This window comes from Phoenix dactylifera, unplaced genomic scaffold, assembly GCF_009389715.1.
Source record: "Phoenix dactylifera cultivar Barhee BC4 unplaced genomic scaffold, palm_55x_up_171113_PBpolish2nd_filt_p 000304F, whole genome shotgun sequence".
Taxonomy (NCBI): domain Eukaryota; kingdom Viridiplantae; phylum Streptophyta; class Magnoliopsida; order Arecales; family Arecaceae; genus Phoenix; species Phoenix dactylifera.
Window position 1 is genome coordinate 523,914 of NW_024067778.1, and position 16,087 is coordinate 540,000.

Consider the following 16,087-nt stretch of genomic DNA (forward strand, 5'->3'; position numbering starts at 1 on the left):
TAAGAATAAAAGAACAGGGGGAAGAAAGCTTATCGGCAGGCAGTAGAGGTGGTGGGTCTCAGCCGAAGGTGGTTCCATCCGGCGGCCAGTGGCAGCGGTTCTCAAAATAGGGAGAAGGAGCCTCGAAATGGAGTGTATGGAGAAAATGGAAAGAGAGAGACACTACAGGAGAACTTACCTTTTCCGACGCTTTTTAGGGCCTTTAGCGACGCTTATAAGCGTCGGCTAAAGCTTCGGCGACGCTAACCAAAGCGTCGCAGAAGCGTCGGCGATACCGGAGTGGAAAAACTTTTTAGCGTCGGCAAAAACTGGGATTTGCTGACGCTTTTTTCCGACGCTATAAAGCGTCGGCAAATATGTTTACCAACGCTATAAAGCGTCGGAAAAAACTGTCGTGGCACGCGGGTTACGCCTAGGCCGACGGTTTTTACCGACGCTTTAAAGCGTCGGAAAATGTAATTATTTTTTAAAAAAATTAAAAATATCAAACTCTATAAATTTACATAAATCATAAAACACACATTATACAATATGAACCAAACATTCAAATTACATTGATATTGACAAACATTTAGATCATTCGAAATATAAATTTACATAAAAAGTTATGAATTACAATGTACTTTTACATATCAAACTCCATAAAAAACAATCTACAAAGTATCAGGGACGGGATTCAGCTCCATCATCATCATCTATGCGAGCATTTGAAGTATCAGGAATCTACAAAGAAAAAAAGAAAAAAACCTTAGATATTTGTTAAAATGGGATACATTAACTTATACATCATAATTGATAATATGTAAATTTTTATTCAGCCATAGCTCCATTTAATTTATCAGATATGCCGAAAATTATCATCCAAACAAAGTGAGACAAGAACTGTGATGGACATGTAAAAAATATCGCAATAAATACTTAAAGAACAGAGAAAAAACATTACCAAAACACCTGCAGGAGGATCACGATATCCTGTGAGTAGGGCAAAAACATAGTTTTGGCCATTGTGTCGTGCCTGGAGGAATATGCAGGAGAACATTAGTAAAAGAACCAGACAGACATTGATGCAAATCTGAGTCCAAATTTTCAGTGATACTACCTTGGTGATAATGCTTAAGTCTGGAGGATATGCTCCTCCATTGGCAAATCTTGCTGCTTGTTCATTTGGATATGGCTGAGGGAAACGATCGCTTAATTTACCTTTACCAGGATGTGTGAACATTTCACCTTCACCATTTGGCCCATCAACCACCTCAACCTCAGCTGCCATAGCCTTTGTCTCCTCTTCAGTGTATGCTACACCAACAAGATCTCGATATGAAATCAGAGACATTGAATGGCAAGAAGCACAAACTTGTTGGTAAACTTGGTGACCGCGCCGAATTCTGCTCAAGTTCATTATAATTAGTATTTCAATCATTGCACAAACTTTTTAAGATATTTTATTTAATTTGAATAGATGGACAAGGGACAGTGAGGACGAGACGGGGACCCACTCAAGCAAAGGATGTGTGGAAGCTTCCTCCGAGTGAGAAGATCATCATCCGATGCAACGAATTGGGGCAGCCCATCAATAGAGCTGGAAGTCTACTATCAAGCTTTTTAGGATCGGTTGCACGCAAGGGTTAGCTGTGTCCGCTCAATATACGAAGTGGAATGACATGCTTCCTTCATATAAGGTTGAGCTTCTTAGACTTATATAGGTAATGAATTGAATTTATTCTTTTTAATTCGACACCTCCTGTGTGTTAATTTGCTTAGTACCATAATTTTATTTTAGAGATTTAATATTATTATAACATTCTGTATCTTGTTGTAGGGTAAGTTTGTACTCCCTCCAGAGAGCCATGATTAGGTGCTAAAGTCCCTCAACCGCAAATGAAAAGAATATAAAGCAAAATTGAAGACGGACTTCAAGCGCGAGGGTATGATAGAGGAGGAGGTTGCTCGTGTGACTCCTCTTGATGTATACCCTCAGCAGGGAGCTTGTTCACTACTGGTTTTCTGAAAGAGGACAGGTCACGTATATGGTTTCAATATCTTCTATTATCTTTATTATTAATATAGATTGCAAATATATACATTGAATCATATTATACTGTGTGCTTTTATTTTGGCAGACATATTCTAATATTGGTAGAGCTGCACGAGCATCTCAAGCAGTTCCTCATACTTCAGGCTCAAAGAGTTATGTAAGACGTAGAAATGAATTCGTAAGTTCTTTTGAAACTATTTGAAACTCTACTAACATATAGCACGTATCATGATATATAGTTTGTCAATATACTTTACGTATGTGTAGATAGTAGAGCATGGAAGGGAGCCTGGTGAGGTAGAGTTTTATAAGATGACCCACACTCACCGAGATGGTAGCTTTGTCCGGGACGAGTCGAGAGATATAGTTGTATGTATTCATTTTTTATTTGATCATAATTTTTTTATTAATTTTACTTCTTTTAAAATATTAATGTGACTGGTTATTTTTTTGAGAGAGATATAGGAAAGAGCTACAAATCTTATTTCAGAGCGCGTCGGGGAGTCATCATCATCCAAACAAAGTGAGACAAGAACTGTGATGGACATAGAAAAAATGTCGCAATAAATACTTAAAGAACAGAGAAAAAATATTACCAAAACACCTGCAGGAGGATCACGATATCCTGTGAGTAGGGAAAAAACATAGTTTTGGCCATTGTGTCATGCCTGGAGGAATATGCAGGAGAACATTAGTAAAAGAACCAGACAGACATTGATGCAAATCTGAGTCCAAATTTTCAGTGATACTACCTTGGTGATAATGCTTAAGTCCGGAGGATATGCTCCTCCATTGGCAAATCTTGCTACTTGTTCATTTGGATATGGCTGAGGGAAACGATCGCTTAATTTACCTTTACCAGGACGTGTGAACATTTCACCTTCACCATTTGGCCCATCAACCACCTCAACCTCAGCTGCCATAGCCTTTGTCTCCTCTTCAGTGTATGCTACACCAACAAGATCTCGATATGAAATCAGAGACATTGAATGGCAAGAAGCACAAACTTGTTGGTAAACTTGGTGACCGCGCCAAATTCTGCTCAAGTTCATTATAATTAGTATTTCAATCATTGTACATCCACATTAAAACTAGTATACAGCTTTGCTTATTTCGTTGTGCAGATGAACAAAATGTTAGTTATCTAAAACGGACAACCTTTTTTTGCAGCCAAGCTACTAAGCTACTCAGGTTAGCCATTAAATGATAACAAGAGATCTCTTCAAAGTTGATTCAGCAGATCTCAAAGCATAAATTCATTCAAATTCATGTAATATATAATTAAATCAGTATAGCGAATAAGAGAATCTTATAGAAATGAGAAAAAAATTAGTAAATATAGAGATGGTACTCCACTTATGATGCGTGGTCATAGGAACTAAGAATGCCTTTGTGAGGCCAAGGATAGATTGGACATGGTAGGCCATGCTCAGCTTCATCAGCAGATGCCAAAGTAGCCAGGCTCAATATACCAGAAACACCTACTCCAAGGAATGCCAATGCTCTTAGTGATTTCACACCAGCAGATCCAACACTTTCTTGATCTTACTTCCACACATAAGATGGAAGCAAAAACAGGGCCTGCATGTAAATGATAGATAGTTAAATGCACAAAGAATGGAAACAATAAAATTAATGCAACTTGACTAGAAACCACCACCAAAACTAGAAAATGGAACTCCCTTCAACCAGAGGAATATAATAACTGGAAAGGCCATCAGTAATTTTTGTTCTTCGCCTACTGCTCAGAGAACAAGTTTCATCTATTTGCGTAATGAAGATTAAGTACCTGGGTGGAGGAAGATCTCTCTTATGGTTGTGCTGGGAACTCCCTATCTTCTTGCTCCAGGCGAATCTTTTTCAGAGCTTTCATCTCATTGGTCGGACGGTCTCGAGCCTTGTACACCACTCCGTAGGTCCCTTCCCCAATCTTCTCCACCTTCTCGTACTGCGACCAAAATCCTCACATTATCACTCAAAACATCACATTCTACTACCAGAAGAAGGGAAAGCACATTGCTTCTAACCTGGTCCATTAGATCCCAACCAAACTCTACTGGGGCACGAACACAAGAAATCCAAAACCTAGCATTCCATAAAGGAGAATAAACGAAGAATGTGAGTTGAGAGCAAACTCAACCAGACAAGAAACAAATCTAGACCGCGCATGCCGCATTCATTAAAAACCATATCGATCAAGATCATAGAAATCGATGGCATTTAACCAGAAACCAATTCCGATCGGCGAAGACAAAGCATTCGGAACAAAGCCCTAAAGTCCGATCAAATCCATCAACAATCATGTAATCCAGCGGATCACTTTCCATGAGCATTCGTATAGAAGGAGAAAATCAGAAACAACAAAAAAGGAACAAGAACGGAAACGAGGTGTAGAGAGCTAAGTATCGAGCTACGACGGAGGATCGGATCCCCGAGACAGCGGAGGAGCTGCCGGAATCGAACGGAGTCGGGCGTCGAAACCGAGGAGACGAGGGTTACTCTACTTTGTGGGCTTTGAAAGAAAAGAGAGTATGGGGACTGGGAAGAGAGCACACGCGAGAGAGACACGAAGCTGCCTGAATGCCTCTCCGCCCCTCTCCCTCCCTATCTCTCTACCCTTTTTCTTCTCCTCCCTGCGTAGCTGGTGGATGGCTCTTCCTGCAGCCATTTTAGTCAACTCCTCAAAGAGATTTGGTTTTCAACGACGTGAATAAGCGTCATCTTATCCCAACTCTACGACCAACGCTAATAAGCATCGTAATTAGCCGACGCTTGTAAAAAGCGTCGGCTATTTTCGGCCGTAGTTGGAAAATTGCCGATGCTTGTTCAAGCGTCGGCAAAAAAGCGTCGTTAAAACCCATATTTTCTGTAGTGAGAGAAGGGAGAAGGGCTCGATAGAGCTTGTTGTGGCGTCACGTTAGTCGCCGGCGGGAGAGAAGAAGAGAAATGCTTGGTGGTGGTGGATTTTTTAGAGAGTTTAGGGAAATTTTATAGGGAAGGTTTTCGAATGGATAAGCCCAAGGACGGTTGCACCGCCCATCCCTTAGTAGTCAGGGAGTTCAACTGCCCGTGGAGTCGGCTACGACCCTGCGGTCTCGTTGCTCCAAAGAAGACGGAGTAGTGGATCGCGATCGCGATCCTCTGTTCTTTCCTCACCTCAAGGCCATAGGTAGAAGTCGTCACATTACGGCCGATGGTCAGGGCCTATCCTTACATTTTCTATAACCACCATATGTACTCTCAGTTTCTTCCGGGGAGAGCTCAGTCACCTCTCCTGCATAAACTTCCTCATTTTCCTTAATACGCAAACCAATGTCCCTCCTGAAAATTTCCATAAGCACCTCAGTCCTCTTGACCTCCGACGAGTAACAATGGGGAAAAAAGGCACCTTGCTTCCATGTTCCTGAGAGATCCCAAGAGCCAACACAATCTTGCCAGTGATGGGAGGCCCAACAAGCAGAAGCACCCGCGCGCCAAGCCATCTTCTTCTGCTGTATCATATCAACGACAAGACCAGCAGCTTCTCTTGCATCCACTTGCCCTACAAACCCAGCAGACATAGGCATCGCAGTTCCATTCGCATCGAGGCCGAGGCCTTTGATGTGGGTGTGGGTGGCGATCCGCTACTTCTTCGTGGTCGATTGGACCTCCTCCTCCTCCATCGCCTCCACATCGTCGGCAAGGTCCAGCTTCCCGTCCACCACTGCCTCCTCGCCCTCCTGAGCGTCCGCAAGGAGTACCTCACCCGCGTAATCAGCCACCCCCAGGCCCTCGCCCAATGCTAACTCGCTCTCATCAGCATGGGCCTCAACGTCGCCCGCGAGGCCTTCGACGACACCGTCGGCGCCGCCTAGTACGTCGCCGTCAACGGCCACCGCGACACAGCCGCCACGGCCTCCACCCACGCGCCGACACATCCCATGCCAACCCATGAGTGCCGTGAGCGGGGGCGGCCCAATACATTTGGGGGCCTTAGGCGAACTCATTAGAAGGGGCCTTTTTTATTATTATTTAAATAATAATTTTTTTAATAAGTATAAAAATATTTTAAAATTTTTATTTAAAAATAATTCGCCTAGCTTTTTGAGAAGCAAAATTACTAATTAAACTTTTATACTCAAGATCCATTAAAATACTATTTTCAATCGATAATATAGCTAATTCATTTAATCTTTCTTGTGACATAGTTGATCGCAAATAAGATTTTATCAATTTTAATTTTAAAAAACTTCTTTCAGCAGAAGCAACTGTTATAGGTATTGTTAATAATATCCTATATGCAATGCATGCATTTGGAAAAGAATCTGTTTTTTTTATAAAACTTAAAATATCAATAGGGGTACTAGTTTCTGTTTGTAAAAATTCTTTTAAAATTTTTAACTCTGAAAACAGATCAATACCATCAATATCAGAATATTCACCATGCTTTAAAAAGTTTTCAAGATTAAGACAACACTTTTTCAAATCATCTTCATTCAAAGATTTTAACTTTCTAAAATTAAACAAAAAACCAAAAACATTTTCATATACGGTAAATTGTTCAAACCTATTTTGAATTGAAAAAATAGCTTGATCTACTATATATAAAAAGTAATCAATTCTAAAAGATTCTTCAGCTGATCTTGTTATCTCATCATCATTATTTTCATCAAAATATTTTTTTCTACGGATCACACGTTTTTCACGAAATATAGGTTCTATTTCCATTTCATTTGCAATTTCTTTAGATGAATTCAAAGCATTCATGAATCCATTTTCCTTATAACTTTTCAAATAAGAAAGAAGACCTTTTAATTGATCTATAGCAACATCAATATGCATGTCTTCAGATTGTAAAATCTTACTAACTGAGTTAACAGCAAATAATATATCATACCAAATATTCATGCCTAATAAAAATTCAAAATTTTCAATCTCATATGTAGCTAAACATGTGGCTTCACTCTTTATTTTAGGATCTTCACTAGTTTCCGCTAATTGAACTAAAGCATCTCTTATTTTAGGAGCTTGGTTTTTAATTGCTTTGACACTTTCAATACGACTTTCCCAACGTGTTTGTGACAAGGGTTTAAGAGTTAATGTAGATATATTATCTTGTAAAATTTTCCATCGTTTTGTAGAAGAAGAAAATAAGGTATAAATCCGTTGTATCACTCCAAAAAAAGATATAGCTTTAGGACACGAGTTAGCAGTATCACATAATACTAAATTCAAGTTATGACATCCACATGGTGTGTAAAATGCTCTAGAATTTATATCTAATAATCTTCTTTGTACACCTTGATGTTTTCCTTTCATATTAGATCCATTATCATACCCTTGTCCTCTTATATCATTAACATCAAGTTTATGTTTTTCTATTATATTTATAAGTTCATTAAAAAGGCCCTTTCCAGAGGTATCATCTATTTCTAAAAATTCTAAAAAATATTCTTCTACTTTTACTGAACTTGTTGAAGTATCTACACATCTTAAAACTAGGGTCATTTGTTCCTGATGGCTTGCATCAGGAGTGCAATCAAGTATTACAGAAAAATATTTTGCTTCTTTAATCTTTTTAAGTATTATAGCTTTAATTTCAGATGCTAACATTTGAATCAATTCATTTTGAATATTATGACCTAAATAATGATTGTAAATTTCACCATGTTGAATGCGTCGAATATGTTCTTGCATTATTGGATCAAATTCTGCAATCGTTTCAATAAAACTTAGAAAATTTCCGTTATTGCTTTGATAGATCTTTTCATTCTTTCCTAGAAATGCTAAATTATTTTTTGCAAGATTTTTTACGACAGCAATAATTCTAAATAGAACTTTTTTCCAATGATCCTTCTCTTGGTTTATTTGTTCTTGGAGATTTTTATCAATTGTATTATTTTTTAGCAATCTCACTTCTAACTCAATCCACCTATTCATGCTAATGATATGTTCATTAGTTGTTTCATGACTTTTAAGCTTGATATCTAGATTTTTCCAATCCCTACTTCCTTCATTGACTAATTGACTCGTGCTAGACTTTGAATCAAATAATTTACAGCAAAAACAATATACTCTATCCAAATCTTTCGAATACACTAACCATTTTCTATCATGTTTTTCACCATTAGGTAACTTACGAATATAATATATCGTAGAAAAGTGTCTATTGTTTTCATCCTTAGGAAAATGAAAATCATAATCCCTAATTGGACCTCTTTCCACTATTAGATCTCTAAATTTTGTATCAATTATTTTCCATTGACCAGGATCATATAAATTTGTAGGAATAGAACTAGTTTCACAATCTTTTTCCTTGTTTATCCTATCTCTATCTGATTCTCCATTGTGTTCTTCACTAGATATTGTTTCACTGGCAATCTCATTTTTTAACTCTATTTCGGGTGCATGTTCTATTGCTAATTCTTGAGTTGAATTTGATGTAGTGTTATGTTTGTTTGTAACAACAAATCTATCCAGAGCTCCTTTTTGAGATTGAATGAGTTTATCGATTTTTCTTTTTTTTTGAGTTTTTCATATCCACAGTCATATTTTCTATTAGACATTTTAATCTATAAATAATATTATCAAACTAAGCAATTAAAAAACTACCACAAACAAATCAAAATATAAAAAAGTTAAAAATGATAAAACTTAATTGTGTCAAGAAAAACAAACTCGGGTCCCGACAAGTAGTGCCGAACTTAATTGTGTCGAGAAGAGGTGGAATAGTTCCGAACTCGACAGCGAGAAGAGGCCGAATAGTGCCGAACCGCTGAAGTAGTGAAGTCACAACCAATCTACAATTGAACCAAAAAATAACAAATTTTAAATTAATTACTTAACTAAATATAATTTAATTAAACCAAAAAATAATTAATAAACTAAGTAACTACATACTACAGTTACTTACTCAACTCAGTGGGATTGGGGAATCGGGAACAGTGGACTGTAGACAGTGCCACAGTGGGAACTGGGAACAGCCGAACCTCGGGAGGTGGCCCGGTGGGACCGTGGGACTGGGAGCCTGGGAGGAGGTCGGGTGTCGGGTCCGTCGGCCGTCGGGACTTGGGATTTGGGAACCGGGAACCCCGAGGAGGCCGCCGGCCGGAGCGGCGGAGGAGCTGAGGTCTGAGGAGAGGACGGGGCCACCGCCGGCGCCGGTCACAGCCTCACGGGAGGCCGAGGACGGCGAGTCGGCGACGTCGGCGAGAAGAGGATGGGACTGAGTCACTGAGGCCTCACCGCCTCGGCCCTCGGTCGCCGCGGAGTCGGATGTCGGAGGAGCCGAGGACGGCGACTCGGAGTCGGCGAGGACGCTGGACGCCGAGGAGAGGACGGAAGTCACGGGACTCTGCACGGACGCACAGTGGACCGGACGTCGGCGAGGAGAGCTAGAGAGGGTTTTGCAAGCCGAATAGCCGATCTGCCCTGCCGAGTGCTGAGACCGAGTGCCGAGAACCGGAGAAGGTTCCGGCATTAAAAAGGCAGAGAAGGGGAGAGTCGGACTGTCGGAGAGAAGGGGGGAGCCGGGGAGGAAAAAGCCGTTGCCCACTTGCCCGTTGCTTGTCGAGTGTCGACGACTCGACCGCTCGACCACCGACCACGCCATCGCCCGTCGCCCGTCGCCAGTCGCCGCAGTCGGCCTCAACCTTTCACCGTTTTACGTCGCGTCGCCGCCGCCCAAACCCGCTGCCCACTCCGCCAGTGATAGCCCATAGGCATAGCCAGTCCCCTCCCAGTCTCCCACATAGGCGATAGCCCTGAGCTGGAATAAAAAAAAAAAAAAAACAAGTGGGTGGTGGGGGCCTTCCCTGGGCCGGGGGCCTTAGGCGACCGCCTCGGTCGCCTAAGGCTCGAGCCGGCACTGGCCGTGAGTAAGTGTCTCACACCAACTGTCGTGTGGGCCACGACTGGTGCTACCCAACTGCCGCTCGCTTGCATGAAACCGAATCGGTCATGCTTGCCACTGGTAGTGGAGCCGTGCACGCACACTGCATGGATCCTCCAACCTGGTGACGAGCCAACCATGCCCAGCATCCATGCTCAGGGAATCGCTCCGACTCTGGCACATATGCAAAGGCAAGGACCCAGAGCGCTCCCATAGACAACACCATAGATAGCATGTTGCCGCAGCCAGGGCAGCCATGCCGACGGATGCCCCTCGACCATCGCACCCCATCTTGTGCGTGGACTTCTAAATCTCCTTATCCTCAATTTATGTAGAGTGTACTTACCATAACTAACTCTTAAGCCAGTAGTCAAGTTTGAACCTCCAAGTCATTTTAACAACATATGAAGATGGTACGGTATAACCGGTATGCCATGGTTAACCGTCTTACACTTATCTTAAGTCAAATCTTTCTTAACATGATCAAAGACAAATCATCTGGTCCTTTTATACTCATCATATATCAAACCCAATGTACACATTATATCACAATGCCTAGTGATTTTACACCTATGCACTGAATTTATTTCTACAACTTTTGTCATGTCCCAAGTGATCATAACCTTAAAATTAGATACATTCTATCATAATCCCTAGTGATCTTAAACCTATACTCTAATGCCATTTCTGTCACACCCCGAAGCCGCAACCCGGGTTGGCCACATAACATAGCCGCATACTTCCTAGAGCAAGGCCCTAGAGAATATGCTAGGCCTGAAAAACTTATCACAACCTTAATATTCATGAACAAAAATGACCTCAATTCATAACAAATAACAACTTGAATAAAATTACAAAATTCATCCATCCTACCGAAAATAAGAATACTATATCTACTCATCGCTTCCACCTATGATCTCAACCATAGCCAAGCACTACGCAACCTGCAACTTTAAAAAAAAAAATGCAAGAAAGTATATAAGTTTTTTCTTCCCAGTAAGAATTCCAAACTGCTACACCATAATTAATAGAAAAATAATCACATAAATAATACCAGATAAAATGAATATCCTATCAATACTCAAAAAGCTCATATAATTAACATGCATATAAGCCCTCATTATCATTTTATCAAAGAAAAGCGCGCGCACACACAGACATATATATATCTCAAATTTAAGTACTTGTTCAACAATAATTTCTTATGTCACATCATCCATTTCTCATCAACTTGATTTCTAGATTTCATAACAATTATTTTTTCAACTTTGGACTAACCAAGATCATGACGCAATTTTAGACTGACAAAATCCCATGCGTAAGTCCGAGGATGCTATTATACGCACAAGCTTGTTGAGGTTATCCCACGTATAAGCCCATAGAGGCTATCCCATGTATAAGCTCATGGAGGCTATCCCATGACAAGGTTAGTCCAAACCATATCTTATCTATCTGATTTGCAAGATACACTTGTCAAATCAATTTCGACTTACACAATGTATTTCTCTCAAATTCAAGGTAATATTGTTCACTTATCATATTTCCAATATTTGATACATATACTATCACGCAAGTATATTTGTACTAGAAATCATATAAAATATACCATCACATACTAAATCAAATCTATCCATGTAAATCATGATGCAAATCCAATAGTGGAAATCAATAACATGTATATATATATTGGTAAACAAGTAAAGAAATCCTTACCTCTATTGCAGTCCAACACAGCAATTACTGATCCACTTTCCGATCTATGAGTTGGGGCGTAAACTGCCCTAATCAACACCTTCTTGCATACCTGATTCTCCCTCCATCACGATAGTTCAACCTATAGAGGGCCTGGCAATGGCTCCTAGGTCCCTGAAAGCTCCTCAGCTGAAGCTAGTCCTAGCACCAGGGCAGTATCCATAGCAATGTATGCACACTGCCCAATACCACAATCCGCCTAGCTAAGTTGAGTGAGGTACACTACAAAAGAAGGAATAAATTCCGGCGGTTTTTTTTGTCTCTACCGACGCTTATAAGCGTCGGCGAATTCCCAGCCCACGCTTTACAAAGCGTGGGTCAGACGTCGGGCAGGTGGGCGTGGGTCGGGTTTAACCCGACGCGTCAAAAAAGCGTCGTCGGTTTATGCCGACGCTTTTAAGCGTCGTTCCTTTTATAAGACTCCGACGCTTAAAAGCGTCGGCGTACCTCAACCCACGCTTCACACCGTAGTTTTCGTTGGGCTATGCCAACGCTTAAAAGCGTCAGCCTAATCTGCTTTACCGACGCAATAAAGCGTCGTTAATGGCATTTCACATTCCGTGCCAGTTCGTATTTCCGACGCTAAATAGCGTCGGCAATGGCATTTTTTTTAAAAAAAAAATTTTGTAAATGCAATTTTTAATTCTCTGTATACATTAATTTCTAACAAAACACATACACTAAATCACATAGATAACAAAATACACAACACAGACAAGAACTTTTCATTCAAAATCTCAATATTATCATATTTGATTACATTGTACTTCAAAAACATTCTAAAAACATCCATCTCAAATTCCTAAGTACACAATCTACGATGTATCAAGAGTCGACGGCATCATCTCTACGAGTAGATGAAGTATCAGCAACCTACAAGAAAAAAAATACTTTAGAAACTAAAAATATGAAAGTCATCACGCTAATACAAGAATACATTATAATTATATAAAATATTCAAATATATTTAGTTATGTACCGGAGGAGCAAATCTCTGCAAAAAAGATGAAATATGGTCAAGCTGATCCTGCAAAGATTGTATCTTCAACTCTTGGCTCTGCTTCAACTCCGCCATATCAGTCATATGACTCTGCCTCATCTCCTCTATCCTTGTCTCATATGACTGCTTTATCTGTGCCATCTCTGTCTTCAAACTACAAACCTCTGCAGTGCTAGTACCTTGTCTGGCATCTTGGGTATATCGGCTCACTGCAGACAGCTGAGTGGGGGTAACTCCGATACCGTAACCCCTCACGCGACCATAACGTTCTGGGCCCATCAATTCGGCATAGACCTGAGCCTCGACGCGACTGGCCGCGTCGGATGATGATGACTCCCCGACGCGCTCTGAAATAAGATTTGTAGCTCTTTCCTATATCTCTCTCAAAAAAACAAACAGTCACATTAATAATTTAAAAGAAGTAAAATTAATTAAAAAATTATGATAAAATAAAAAATAAATACATACAACTATATCTCTCGACTCGTCCCGGACAAAGCTGCCATCTCGGTGAGTGTGGGTCATCTTATAAAACTCTACCTCACCAGGCTCCCTTCCATGCTCTACTATCTACACATACGGAAAGTATATGGGCAAACTATATATCATGATACGTGCTATATGTTAGTAGAGTTTCAAATAGTTTCAAAAGAACTTACGAATTCATTTCTACGTCTCGCATAACTCTTCGAGCCTGAAGTGTGAGGAACTGCTTGAGATGCTCGTGCAGCTCTACCAATATTAGAATATGTCTGCCAAAATAAAAGCACACAGTATAATATGATTCAATGTATATATTTGCAATCTATATTAATAATAAAGATAATAGAAGATATTGAAACAATTTACGTGACCTGTCCTCTTTCAGAAAATCAGTAATGAACAAGCTCCCTCCACTGCTGAGGGTATACATCAGGAGGAGTCACACGAGCAACCTCCTCCTCTGTCATACCCTCGCGCTTGAAGTCCATCTTCAATTTTGCTTTATATTCTTTCCATTTGCGATTGAGGGACTTTAGCACCCAATCATGGCTCTCTGGAGGGAGTACAAACTTACCCTACAACAAGATTCAAATATTTCAAATAATAATATTAAACATCTAAAATAAAATTATGATACTAAGCAAATTAATATACAGAAGGTGTCGAATTAAAAAGAATAAATTCAATTCATTACCTGTATAAGTCTAAGAAGCTCAACCTTATACGAAGGAAGCATGTCATTCCACTTCATATAGTTGAGTGGACACAGTTGACCCTTGCGTGCAACCGATCCTAAAAAGCTTGATAGTAGACTTCCAGCTCTATTGATGGGCTGCCCCAATTCGTTGCATCGGATGATGATCTTCTTACCCGGAGGAAGCTTCCACACATCCTTTGCTTGAGTGGGTCCCCGTCTCGTCCTCACTGTCCCTTGTCCATCTATTCAAATTAAATAAAATGTCTTAAAAAGTTGAAGACAAATATGAACATAACTTTAAATCGAATTATCCTGGATCCGGAGCTCATCCTCCGGACAATCAGCAGGAGGCTCGCGCTGAGATTCTGACTCGTGCTGCTGGTGCTCACATGACTGCTGGGACTGATCAGAAGTAGATCCCACCTGAGAATGTTGGAACTCCACATCTCTAAATCGTCTCCCTCGGGGCATATTGTTACCTGGTATGCATAAAAAAGAATCAATATTTGGTTAAATGATAAATTTATACTAAATAAAGGGCTAATAAACCCATCCAAACCCATCCACCAATATATTAACTCTTCATTAACTCTTCTTCGTTGTATGGCAGACAAGGTCCCTTTTTTAATCTTTGGGAATACAAGGTTTGGGGCCGCTAGATTAATACAATTCACAGGTTTTTCCACCATATTAGAAAGAAAATAAACAAAGGGATCAAGCTAAACATCAGCTGCTTGGTGACGATGCAAACATGAAGAGTCCTCCCAATGTCAAAAACTGCAATCACAAAGAAACAGGGATGAAAACCGAGATAATCCATGACTATGACATCAGGAAATCGGTAAATCTTAACACAATGAAGGTATCAAGGTCTGAACCTTTTAGTGGGGTTACTCCTGCTCGCGATCATTCAGGAAAATGTTGCAATGAGGAACCCCTTGTAGATGCTCATGAACTTAGCCACAAATGCTGTGGAAGACATTGTTGGAGAGATGGAAACAATAAAGAGTTACAGAAGGGTCTAAAAGTATATAATAAACTCACATACACATGGTGTAGCATAAAAACCAGGGGCATATTGTTACCAAACCCATCCACCAATATATGGCATCATACTTGGTATGTCAGTCCACTTACTCCTTGGTCATGACAGCATAGAAACTCGTGATGGGACAACTCCTAAACCACCTTCCATATGCAAATCACCAAACTCAATTTCCTCGTATTGCAGTCCACTTACTCCTAAAATCATCTAAGGTCCTCAAGTTTAATTACTTTTAAGTTCTCTAGAGAATCTGATGCATTATCAGAATCGCTTCTCATTGCAGACAAAGTTGCATCTCTGTTCTTTCACTTCGATCTCAGTCTTTTAATACCTCAAGCTCAGATCTTATATACACTGCCATCAAATCCCAAACCATCACCCTCGAACTTGACCACCACATATATATCAAAACCTAACACCTAAGTTTATGATATAATATTATAAAAATTATAATAATTAATATTATAGTAATTAATATCTTTGATCAATGCATCTGTGATTAGGCAAAGCACCATATTGCTTTTGTCAGAAAGCTTCTAATCTTGTTTTGCCAGTGAATTGGCACTACTTGTTTTCTTCAGCTGGGGCTACAAGGAGTGAGACTTTTCTTGCTTATGAAAGGCTTTGGCTGAAAAAATGGAACGTAGATCAAACCTTTTCTGGACAAAGTGCAAAGACCAGTTTCAGCCATCCCACAGCATGCTAAGATAAAGCCCTACAGCTTTAAGTTGTGTTTAAATAGAGAGACCAGTTTGTGGGTCAAAAGTTTGTGCTTTTGTTTGGGGTCAAAGCTATAGTACCCTACCACTCCTTCTCAAAGCCAACAGTTTAGGGCAGTTCCAGGTTTCCACCATTCAAGAAAACAAAAGAAAAAATTAAAAAAAAAATCAGAAAGTGGCTGGAATTCTTAACAATAAGTGTTATTCTCCATCATTATCCCAAGTTTCAAAAATCTGCCACCACTGCTAGAATTGGAAGGCATGTGGAGGCACATGCAATGATGCATTCCAAGATCCACAACCATTACACCAACCCCTTCTTAATCATTAAAAATCCAGCACCATCAATTATCCCCTGGTCCTCTCAATCCCTCCTATAGAAATCCATGCAATGGAGCTTTTTCAGCTATACACACAGTCATAGGCCCCTTCAAACCAGTTCTCACACACAAAAAAAAGAGACAATTTCAGAAACTAGTTGGAGAT

At 40.1% G+C, this 16,087-nt stretch overlaps 1 protein-coding gene and 2 long non-coding RNA genes across 3 annotated transcripts; all 3 read right to left on the reverse strand.

The window, feature by feature from the left end:
- Positions 1-570: 570 nt before the first annotated feature.
- On the reverse strand, positions 571-3,108 carry LOC120105508 (cytochrome c1-2, heme protein, mitochondrial-like). The gene is made up of 4 exons (XM_039118062.1): positions 2,895-3,108; positions 1,100-1,200; positions 944-1,015; positions 571-723 (listed from the first exon to the last, which is right to left on the reverse strand). The coding sequence occupies exons 1-4, from the start codon at positions 3,106-3,108 to the stop codon at positions 664-666; spliced, it is 447 nt and encodes a 148-aa protein (XP_038973990.1). The 3' UTR covers positions 571-663.
- Positions 3,109-3,398: 290 nt separating this feature from the next.
- Positions 3,399-4,126, reverse strand: LOC120105510. Its single transcript, XR_005507907.1, has 3 exons — positions 4,063-4,126; positions 3,825-3,983; positions 3,399-3,616 (listed from the first exon to the last, which is right to left on the reverse strand). It is a non-coding gene; the product is annotated as an uncharacterized LOC120105510 (long non-coding RNA).
- A 10,292-nt stretch (positions 4,127-14,418) lies between these two features.
- LOC120105503 lies at positions 14,419-15,409 on the reverse strand. The gene is made up of 2 exons (XR_005507904.1): positions 14,716-15,409; positions 14,419-14,614 (listed from the first exon to the last, which is right to left on the reverse strand). It is a non-coding gene; the product is annotated as an uncharacterized LOC120105503 (long non-coding RNA).
- Positions 15,410-16,087: the final 678 nt, after the last annotated feature.